General features: G+C 36.6%; 1 protein-coding gene across 1 annotated transcript in view; it reads left to right on the forward strand.

Annotated features, from left to right (window-relative positions):
* The first annotated feature begins 212 nt into the window (after window positions 1–212).
* Window positions 213–12549, forward strand: part of LOC111504788 (uncharacterized) — a 90210-nt gene continuing 77873 nt past the window's right edge. Inside the window, exon 1 of the mRNA XM_074177472.1 lies at window positions 213–264. Within this exon, the coding sequence (XP_074033573.1) occupies window positions 219–264 (46 nt within the window). The 5' untranslated portion in view covers window positions 213–218. The remainder of the gene's footprint in view (window positions 265–12549) is intronic.

A 12549-nucleotide genomic window follows, 5' to 3' on the forward strand; every position in this document is an offset into this window, starting at 1 on the left:
ATATACAAATAGACGTCATCAAGTTTTGTCCTTTGTTCAGTCATAGACTTTATTTTCATATTGTAGTTGTAGTGTAACATAGAGAGAAGAGACGTCTACTCTGATTCATAGACTCAGTGGACTTTGAAGCGATACCAATTCTATATTTGAAGAATGAAATTTTGAAAGGGCCTTTTCTGTCCCTGGTTTCGCATAGAGAACACGTAGTGTTGATTTGAATGAAATTTATGAAAATAATCCAACCGAATAACTTCCAACATCAAGGTATTTATAGATATGAATTGAATAAAGGATTATATTGAATAAAATTTTGAATTTGGTTGGTTGTAACTAACCATGAAGTCATTAGAATTTTTTCAAAACAGTTTTTTTGTATTACAGTTCCGCCAGGCAAAATCGAAAATCATGAATCGTTGAATCGTAGACCGTAAATCGTAAAAAAGCATGAACGTCGTGAAATCTTTAAAATCATAGAGATCATAGGATCATAAAAAATAGTTATGAGGTGGCTACTGGCCGGAATTCCGGATCCCAAGAATCAGAAGAGTCTATTTGGAGGATTGTAAAACGACAGCCTTGAGTTTCCTTGGTGGTTTCTGGAAACAGGATTTCCATCAGAATTTGTAAGGTTTAGTCCATTTGAACCTTGAGCTCACACCCTATATTTGTTAGTATTTCTATTGAGGCCATCATTGGAAAGAGTAGAATTTTTCCAACATTGACTGACCTCTTTTTTCAATGACCATTAAATTTCAACATAAATCAAAAATTTCTTCTGAGAGTCTGATCATTCACGGTTGGGAACTGCAACACCCCTTTTAGAACGCTCAACCGTATTTCTTGTTTTATTGGTATTCTGGGAGTGTCTCCTATCCCGATGTAACAAAGTTGATCTACAGTGACAAGTGTAGATGACGTCCAAAGGGGAGCTTTTGATTTGGTAACCCTGTTCAGCACCTATAATTGAACTTTTATGAAAGGTCAAGAACCGACCTGCGCCCTTGCCTTCGCAAATCCAGAGCTAGTCGTTCCAACTGGGCAAATATAACGCTTTTCTGATTTCGATTGAGAATGGAATAAGGAAACCTCATATAGATTTTCGTTGATCCAATAGATGGCGTCGTCTTAAAGAGAAATGATGCCTTTCACTCTTTCTCTCTCAAGGTTTATTGGAAGTTGCTTCCCATTCGAGTGCATTTGTCCGTCCACCACCATATCAGAAACGAAACTGTACATTTTTAACATGCAAAAAGTGAATATCACTGAATTATGAATGAAAAATCCTTCAGTGATCACACCGGAACTACGTTATGAGGTTACAGTAGACATTTCTTCATTTTAATTCACTAATATTGAATTGAATAACAAAAAAAATGCAAAAAAGTATGCTTCAGAAAATACTTCAATCCAATATCGTATATGTTCATGGAGCTCCGATACCACAGGATAGTTGTTTGTCATATATGTGGAACACGACATGCTCAACAAAAACAATCATTCAGAGAACAGAGAACATTCATCTTGCAAACCAGCTCTACAATTACTTACCTCTGAAAACCAGGCTTGTACCGACAACTATTTTATTCAAAAAAGATATCAAATATTTCATTTCAGAAACAGATATAATTTCTATACATCGATTAATTGATGCGTCGAATGCATGAAATGCAAATGCCTCACTATACTTACCCAGAGAAAATGAGTTCATGTTCCTATTCCTTATATTCCCGTATATTTTTTCTTATGATTCTTTAATCGCTTACATTACTTAAGTGTTCCTTAAATGCTGCAAAAATTTTTCTACTCCACATTATATCTATAATTATTCAATAATTATACATGAGGAAAGAACACCCACACCCAGGTAAGGCCTTATTAAATGTTCCTCCATCATTAAATTATTTATACCACGTAAGAACACTGTTGAAACTACCTACTGAAATGAAAACTAGCGGAGTGGGACATTTATTTGCAATTTGACATATTTGCCATCTATTTATTTGTATAGGATTCTTTCCATCATTAATACAGGGTGTAACTGAATAAGTGTGAAACATTTGAGGAGGTGATTTCTCATCTAAAAAAAGATAGGATCTTTCATATAAAGAAACTTTATTGAAGCATCCCTTGTAAAGATACAGCACCTTAAACGGGGTACATGAAATTTGTATAACAATTTTTTTCACAAGCACTGAAAAAGTTACAATATTGAAATTAACCTGACGTTTTGTACAACCAAAAAGACACTTACCCAGTAATTTATTTGGTTTACCCCATGGTTGTAAGGGGTGGAAAACGCAACCCCTGAAATTTATTTCCAATGTAAATTTTTGTCTTATTATTCGTTTACCATTTGAAAATTTATTTCCGAAAGCCTGTTTCATTCTAAACAAAAACTGTCTTTTGGGTTTTTTGCGCAGCAAAAAATTATTTACTTTCTTTCCCAAAAATTAATCACTCCTAAAAATATAACTCCTTCAATTCAAAGTTAATTATCAAAGTAACAAATTAAGAACAAAACAACAACACACAATTAGTATTAATTCGATTTCGAACATTCACAAACTGACAGCGTCATACCAATTTAATTGTCACTATCGCTAATAGCGACCTACTAGATATATTACTTTCGTATTTTCGCATTTATGACGATGTATCTCTGTAGATGTTCCTAAAATAATTTTTTGCTGCGAACTGGTTCATTTTGGGCAAAAAACCCAGGAGCCATTTTTTGTTTAGAATGAAACAGGCTATAATAAGACAAAAATTTACATTATAAATAAATTTTAGGGGTTGCGTTTTCCACCCCTCACAACCATGGGGTATTTCACTACGTTACATACAAAAATATTTGTAGCAAGTCAATACAATCAATTGAATTCAAACGCCGGGGCACTAGAATATAAGTAATGTATAAATAAAAACATATAGATTATACAAGTTCGATAATGTTACTTAGTTGTCAAAGTAATCAAGTCATGGAAGATTCACGTGTTTCAGATATTCATCTACAGAGTAGAAACAATGTTTCAAAAATACTTTTTCAGAGCTTTCTTGAACATGGACAAACTAAGATTTTTATACTCCTTGGGTAGGTTATTATGAAGCGTATAATCAAGACTATTTTTTTGAGATTTATTTAATCGAAAACAATTCGTTCGAATTTTATCGGCATGCCTGGTATTATAAGTGTGAATATCCGATTGTTTGAAGAGACAGTTCGACTTCTTCTTCATTTCGATAAGCGCATTGAACAAATATATACTTGGTAAAGGCATTATTTTAATTTGAATAAATATGGGTTTGCAATGATCTCTAAAAACGGCATCTGCAATAATTCTCATTGCTATTTTTGTAGTTTGAAAATTTTTTCAGCACCAGTAGAATTACCCCAAAGAAGGACACCATAACTGAGAGTGCTGTCTAAATATATACCCAGTAATTTAACACTGTCAACATTAGATGTGGCGTTGCTGCTCGAAAAATGAAGACTCTGTGACTATTTAGTTTGAGACTATTTGCCAAAAACCAATTTTTAGCCCTATCATCCACCTCTTTGGATATTCTTGTGAGTTCTGATAGCTCTCTGAATATATAAATGTCGTATTGTCGGCAAATAGTACGGTGCTAAATGGATGCATGAATTTTCTGATGTCATAAATTATAAATAGCAGGGGTCCCCTGCTAGATATTTGCATTTCCATTTTAACATTCATCATTTTTACTTTTTTACATTTTATATTTACATATTACCTCTTCACATTTTTTCATCTATATTTGTGAATTTAAACATTTCTAACATTTAAGATTTCCACATCTTTACATTTCCATAACCTGAATTGTCAAATCGATATTACCCTCACTATTCTGATTTATAATGTGGATATTGTGAATAAAACCGTAATACCCACGTACATGTTGTCCCTTATGGGTTTCCTGAATTTGTTCAGATTGTTCAAATTGTTATTGATTGATCCTTGTACTGAAAATCGAATAAGAGAAGTGAGCCTTTCAAAGTGATATGGCAAAACTCTTCCTTATAATCAACTGAAAAACACCTTCGTCCCAAATTGAGTTATCAACCGTTTTTAGCGTATAGCACTCCCAAGATAATCAATCATACATTTGAAGAGACCGTCATGACAGCAATACACTCCTTACATAATCTCCAAAGATCATTTCTCATGTATCAAGTGGTTCGAATATCATCGGGACCGTCTCCAGCCTCATAAATAATTCCGGCAAAACAATAACTGCCAACCCCAGTATTGGATTTTCATAATTCGCCCGGTTTCCATCCCAGCCTGCAACGTTATTGCCAACGTAAAGAAATAATAAAACAAGCGATGTGATGTTGTTCTCCATTGTACCTCAAACTAATACTCATTGTGGAGTGGGTCCGCGAGTTTGAGGGATTTCTTATACTTTGTTGTCGGCATTGTTTTATTTTTAATTCGATGATAATGAACGACTGCGTGCGCATTGTGCAGGTTTGAGGCTTTTGTTTGTCACAAGAGACTTTTTCGATGTGGATCTAAATCTTTTTGTTCAAAGGAAATTATGTGAACAGAGGACGCAATGTACCTAATTACGGATGCGGTTTGAATCAGAAGAATTTAATGGTTTCGATGCATGTACAACTTATCCGTTATGATACCGAAAGGTATCCGAAAAGACTCAAACCGAATCACAATACGGTAAAGAGGCTGCTGAAAAATTTTTTGCATCATGGTTCGTTTCTGCCTTAAATAACTACAAGAGAACCTCAGATGGATCATGAAGATCTGAATATTGATGTATATTTTGCTGCTCATCCGAATGCGTATTTGAAAGATTGTGAAAAAAACTACCCAATAAACTCAGAACCGCTCAACGCAATTTGAAAAAGCATAAATAGACACCGTTCAAATATCTTCTGGTTCATCATCTGATATAATGAGTAATTTTTGTTGGTATCTTTTTGGCAACACTGTTTTTGACAGATCACACGTGAATGGTGTCTTGTGTCATTCTCAAACTTGTTCAGTTTGGTCAATGATTTGACCATGAATCGACTAACGAATGAACAAGGCTTGCAAATTATTGAATTTCATTATCAAAATTCATGCTCGGTGAAGAAAGTGCATCGTGCAGTTCTTCAAATTTATGAGTAGTTTCGTAGGCATACTGAGGGAGCAATTCGGAAGCTCGTGACTAAATTTTGAACCCATTTCACATTATTGGACATTAAACTACCAACACGCATACGTAGAGTGGGGACCGAAGGAAATATTGCAGCTGTATCCGCCAGTGTTCATGATGACCGTGAAATGTCGATTCGTCGCCGTTCGCAGCAATTGGGCCTCTGTTACTCCACTACGTGGAAAATTTTGCGGAAGGATTTGGGTGTGAAACCTTATAAGATACAGCTGACGCAAGAATTGAAGCCACACGACCTCCCACAACGTCTAACATTTGGTTCTTGGGCGCTGGAAAAGTTGAAGTAAGATCCACATCCAAAATACTGTTCAGCGACGAGGCTCATTTCTGGTTGAATGGATACATTAACAAGCAAAATTGCAGCATCTGGAGTGAAGACCAGACACAAGCATTACAAGAGCTACCGATGCATTTAAAAAAATTTACTGTTTGGTGTGGATTATGGATCGGTGGCATCATCGGGCCGTACTTCTTTATAGATGACAATGGCCGGAACGTTACTGTGAATGGCGAGCGCTACCGTGTGATGATTGACGACTTTTTGTTGCCAAAAATGGAATATTTGGGCATTCCTGACATGTGGTTTCAACCGGCGACGATCACCGGTCGGCGTGTGTGCCAGGTCCCGTTCCCACATGTGGTTCACTTTTGGAATTTGGACGACCGGTATAAAATCGGGGTCCACAATCGGTGTGTGTGCAATTAGCCTTACTTTGTATATTTGCTTTTGATGGAGTCGATCATAGTAATTTGATGGATAGATATCACAGTTTAAAGTACACTCATGAAACGGACAAAACATACGAAACCACCCTAAACTTGATTGATTTTCGACGTTATAAAATTTTCTGAGAGAACATCGAGATAAATAAATAATTTTTCGATCATTGATGTCTTCTGATACAAGTTGAGAAATTCAGAAAATTTTACAGCTTGATGAAACAATTATCGAAAAATTCAAAACCTTGTGAGTTTCTCCTCGAGTACATGACGCCAATGACAGAAACTGCCAGAAAGTCGATATCCCGGTCTCACGGTGTATACGTCATACTGGACAAATAGAAAGGAACGTGGAACAGTTGCTATTCACAACATAGAGAAAGTTTATGTGAGTTTGCTGACTTGGCTACTCTTTTGATGGCCGATCTTGTATTCCGGACGCGTATTGAGAAACACGAAACTTTGGATTGGGAACATGGATGAAATGGCGATATCAATTCCGATACTCAGACGACCCTTATAATTTGTTTCGAAGACATTATAGTTTAAATACCAAGAATGTGACAAATAATGTATTCGGGACTAACAGAATACAGGAATATAAATACTCCATCAGTATAACAGTGTATACTTTGATACGAAGGACGAAAGTCAATCATTTCTGTAGTGAAAAATGTGAATAAGTGAAAACTGGCGAGTACGAAATTTTCCAGTTTTTGCAATAGGTACTGATGACGTACAAATTGAAACAAGTTTGGCAACAATGTCGACCAAAACTGAAAGTATTGACCAGTGATGTTTTTTGGTGACCAACTGGAAGTGAAATGAAATGTTTGTACACTGGTTGACCCAGGATGCGCTTTCATTTCAAAAATTTGAAAAGTATGGTAGTCCTGAAGTTGCCGCAAGACGGTGCCAGAAGTAAATATTTTCATTCATTTTAGTCATCAAATGAATGATCATAATTTTTGTTTTTTTGCAGGAACGACTAAGTGAAGTAATCACAACAAAAATACATGAGTTGATTTTCGTTGAAACATTATGGTTGTTTCAAAAAAACTGAAAAATAATTTTGCTAGTGATTACTAAATTCGTTCTGTTGTTCTGTTTTGTACTGTTGAAATGAGGCAATATCATTTATCTTCGGAAAAAACTCCAATAATATTCTTTACTACACTTAAGGTTCCAACCATTGCCTCACAAAAACGGGAAGTTGAGTATTATGGCGAAGAAGTCAAATCTGATATCATTTTCAGAAAAGCTTCAGAATGCTCTGAAATTTTGCACGAAAAAAAAACGAGTCTTCAAGAGGATACATTTCAGGGATCACAAATATATCTACATATAAGTGAGGAAATCAGTCTGTTTTTTCCACTATTCTTATCTCATATTTGAGATGATAATTGTATAGGTACATATTCTTAAAAAAACCGCAGCGTAGTTTCCATCCTCCAGATAAAATATTACATTACATTCAATGAATAATCAGAAAAACGAACTGAAGTAAATCAACCATCTGTCAATGTTGTCGTTTTACTCATGATTCTGACGGGTTGAGAGTATTGATGAATGAGATTTTCCATAACTAGTTCATAGGCGCTGGCCTTGAGCTACATATGACGAATCTTATCCTGCACAGCAAAATATCAACCTTTATATCGTTTGACAGGCATATATCTTCCTACTAAATAATTTTTGCTGAATAATTGTCAAAGAAAACTATCCTAACCTAACGTAACCTAACCTTACCTAACCTGACCTAACTCAATCTAATATAACCTAACCAAACCTAACCTATCCGGATCTGACCTGTCCTAACCTAACCAAGCCTAACCTGATCTGACATGTTCTAACCGAACCTAACCTAACTTAACCCAACCTGAACTAATCTAACCGGACCTCACAATCTGGGAACAATATTACCTGTCTGGATTACCATAAATCGACATATGCCATGACGATTGTTAACTTCAACACTTTCCCATCGAAAGGACAATAACGAGTGAATCTACCAACAAATATACCTTGAAGAGGGAAATTGGACCCTCTATTATGGAAGGAATCTAATTATTAAACTTTTACCACACCAGAACAGAAACAGTCTCTTGTCGCAAGTTTCGCGTCAGAAGTTCAGTGATGAGTTTGTCTGCCAGAATTTATTTTATGTATTCAATGTCATTATACCTGTCAAAATAACTGTTAGTTCGCTTCTGTACATATCAGAAAACGAGACGGACTGTGTCTGCTCATCGTTTTGGGGTTCAACTAAGTACTCCTCGAACTTCACTATTCAAGAACTCTTTCATTTGTATTATGTATTTAATTAGCAGCGATTCAAATCCAATATGAATCACTATTTCCGCACAGGCACCGCTCCTAGAGTGCCTTAAGGATTTTTCTGTAGTGCTTTCGTTTCGTCCTAAAGAAGGTTAGATAAGTTTTACTACACCAAAACAAAAGCAGTTTCCTGACGCGAGTTTCGCGTCAGAATTCAGTCATGACTTCGTCATTATTTATTTTATGTATCCAATGTCGTTATACTTGTGAAAATTAATGGTTAGTTCACCTCTGACCTCTAATAAGATAACTTTCATTCCACCAAAATGAAAACAGTCTCTTGACGCGAGTTTTGCGTCAAGATTCAAGTCATAACTTTGCCGGTCAGATTTTTTTATGTATCCAATGTCGTTTTATCTTTGAAAATAACTGTTAGTTCGTTTCTGATGAGGAAGAATTCACTACCCCAATACAGGAGCAGCCTCTTGACGCGACTATCGCGTCAGAATTCAATCATAACATTTTCTGTCTGGATTTTTTCTATGTATCCAAAGTTGTCATATCTTTCGAAATAACTGTTAGTTCGCCTATCATTTCTAATTAGAAAACTTATGCTACACCCAAACAAAAGCTGTCTTTTGACGCGAATTTCGCGTCAGGAGTTTAGTCACAACTTTTTCAGTCAGAAAGTATTTTATGTATTCAATTGTTAGTTTGCCACTGATTTCTGAATGGAAACTTCAAATACACCACAATAATGACGTGAGTTTCGCGTCAAGAATTTAGTCATAACTTTAGTCTGTCATTTTTTTTTATGTATTCAATTTTATCATATTTACCAAAATAATTGCCAGTTTGCCTGTTATTTTAGTTCTTAGTTCTTTTGTAAAACGCATATAAATCAAAAATAGAGTGTTTGTACTTGGAAAATACATCTACCAAGCAACATTCGAATGTCACGACGCTGGATGATGGGATATTTGGAGCGCTGCCATTGTACCAGTGAATAAAGCTCCCGGTCAGGGCTTTTTCAGACGTTTTATTCATAAGGACTGAAAGCCGCTAAGTGAATTTCTATCGAGTCATTTTTCTTATTGATGTCCGACATAAAATAGCATCGAATGGTTGAGTATCTCATTATAATACGAAATATTTCGAGCGCAGAAATAAAAAAAGACGATGGTGCATCATATTTCATCCAGAGCCTTGATGGACCGCTAAGTTATTTATTGTTTTCTAGACGAAGATTATTATTTTCTCGAGGAGCTCATTTATATTTTTGTGAATTGTAGGAACTGTTTTGATTTTTTTCCTCGTTGAAAGAAAAAAGACATTATACGTACGTCCTGTTTTTCATTAACCTATTTGGGTATTTTCACTTTTTGCAATAGTGTGTACGCAATACGGGTGTAGAAAAGCACATAATAAATAGCACAGAAAAGCACAGAAATATAGAATATCAGTAGTGAACATCATGTGAGAATTTTGTGAAGAATTTACTTTAATGAGGAACTACGTTGAAAAAGAATATAAAAGTGAAGAAGTCAACTGAATGATTCATCAATTCATCAAATATTTAATCACAGATAATTTTTCCAAATTCATCAACTCGACGCCTGCGGGAGTCTGTGGTAATGCAAAACTCAAACATTGCACGGGTGCAATGCCAGAGTGGATCGAGAGATCATTGGATAATAAAGAATCCACCCTGGGTATACTCATAGATATCGAGGGAGCGTTTGATAAAATAACCTTTACAACAGCTACCCAGCAACTACACTCCAGAAATGTACCCTTGGAAGTAGGAGAATGGATACTCAAGATGTTCTATAGTAGAGCAATAAGTATTAATGTAGAAGACATCACTGTGAAAGGACTGGTCATGAGAGGATGTCCACAGGGGTAGGTCTTATCATCCCTTCTCTGGAACATAGTTCTGGATACCATGATTAACCACCTTAACAAAAATGGATTCTATACAATTGCATAAGTAGATGACATAGTTATCTTGCAGACCGGCAAATTTGTAAACACACTGTGTGATAGAGCGCAGGATGGGTTAAAATAATAGGAACGTGGTGTAAGGAACACTCACTGTCGATCAATCCCAAGAAGACTGAGATGGTCCTTTTCACCAGGAAAAGGAGTTCAACGGGCTTGAAACCTCCCGAAATCTTCAAAATCTAACTAAACTTCTCTGAAGAGGTGAAATACCTTGGTACTATCCTCGACAGGAAGCTAACATGGAACTCTCATCTACAGAGTAGAGCAAAAAGTGCATACGTGACTTATGAGCAATGTCGGAGGACAGTGGGACGCGCATGGGGTCTTTCACCCCGTGTGGTCACCTGGATCTACACTGCAATAATAAGACCTATGTTAACGTATGGAGCCATTGCATGGGGACTGAAAGTTCTACAAGTAACGGACATTTAAAAATTATACGAAATACAGCAAATGATTTGTTTAAACATAACAGGAGCCATGAGAACAACACCAATCGCGGCAATGGAATTATTCATGGGTCTGGTTCTTCTTGATCTGTACGTTAAGGAGGTTGCTTTAATGGTCATGGTACGATTGCGCACGGCTGGTGAAAACCTCAAAGTGGGAATGGATCGAATGAGGCTGGACCTCTGGCGGGAAGCGCTTACTGCACAACCTCTGCTGCAGGCAACAAGCAATGCAGGTTTGTGTTTGATAAACCCTACAAAATACAAATTAAGCAGAACATAGAGTAAGATGATACAAATGCAATACGGATTCATACAGAAGGCTAAAAAACCAAAGAAGGCTCAGGGTGTGGAGTGTACTCCAGATCACTAAGCCTAAGAATCATGTGGAGAATGGGAAGAAATACCAACGTGGTCCAAACAGAACTGGCTGGTATCTCAATCGCTACAAACGAATCAACCAAGTAAGAAATTTCTAGCAAAAACATAACAATCTGCACTGACAGCGAGACAAGCCCTATTAGTCTTGAACAGACAACGTATAACCTCAGGGCTAGTACTAGAGTGTCACCAAGATTTAGCCAAAGCCTAGGTAGATAATAACTTCGTCCTGAGGTGGGTTGAAGGGCACGACAGAAGTAAAGGTGATTGCATTGCCGACTCTTGAACCAAGAACCCGGATTTATCGTTAATAAGAGAGTGTGTGTTCGGCGAGACTTGGCATTATCAAGACGAGTTACTGCTTCGCTTCGAGAGGTGTAACTGATGTCAGGTTCTTCTTGTGGTGTTTTTATATGGTTTCGCTTGCGTAAGTTGTATGGATTTGTTACCTGTTTTTCTACCTGAGGGTTGTTGATGGCTTTTGGTAGTTCTCCTACCTGTTTTTCTACCTGAGGGTTGTTAATGGCTTCTGGCGGTTCTCCTACCTGCGATGGTTCATTATCAATTTGTGGTTGTCTTTGGTGGTTGCTTCTAATTATTGTTTTCCAAATCCTTGGGATGTTTAGTGAGTCATCCCTTTTATTGATGAGGCCTTGCTTTTCGATTTCGATAGCTTCCCTGATTTGTCGTATTCTTGGGTTTTGCACCTGTGCTATCTGTTTTGTGGACTCAAAATTAATCTTGTGACCTGTTTGTAGATGGTGTTGAAAGAGGGCAGAGGAGGTTTGTTTAGTTCTCATCGAGTTTTTGTGCTCCTGGGTTCTGGCAGATATACGTCTGTTGGTCTGACCGATATATTGTTGTCCACAGTCCTCGCATGTGATGCTATATACTCCTTGGTTTTCTAGGGAAATTCTCTCTTTCGGTCTGGGCAGCCAACTGGATATCGTTTTGTGTGGTTTGTAGGTTGTCCGAATGTTTTTACGTCTTAGTATTCTCCCGATTTTGTCGGTCACACCTTTGATATAAGGTAGTGTCACAGATTGTCTGTCGTGTGGAGAGTCTTCTGTCGATCTAGTGGATGTTTTGTTGGTTCTACTTTGTCTGTCGATGGCCTTTTGAATGATCTTTGGTCCGTAGCCATTTTGTCGCAGAGCCTTTGTTGTCTCCCCCACAACAACACATCATATTCTACCATCCGTGAAAACCTACATTGTAATATATATATATATATATATATATATATATATATATATATATATATATATATATATATATATATATATATATATATATATATATATATATATATATATATATATATATATATATATATAACATAAGTGAAACATAACTTAGGTGTCACACCAGCAGGTGATTCCACTTATGTTTCGCTTGCGTTTACGCAGGTATTTTTATCGAGTACTGTCTTGGTTTTTCTCATTTTGTCTTCAATTGAGGACCGCCTGCCCGGTACTGACGATGCCCAATAGGCTGAAACAGCTGTCTACCGGTGGCT

Source organism: Leptinotarsa decemlineata, unplaced genomic scaffold, assembly GCF_025532065.1.
Source record: "Leptinotarsa decemlineata unplaced genomic scaffold, Ldec_3_MD MMD2_tig00002974_RagTag_RagTag, whole genome shotgun sequence".
NCBI lineage: Eukaryota > Metazoa > Arthropoda > Insecta > Coleoptera > Chrysomelidae > Leptinotarsa > Leptinotarsa decemlineata.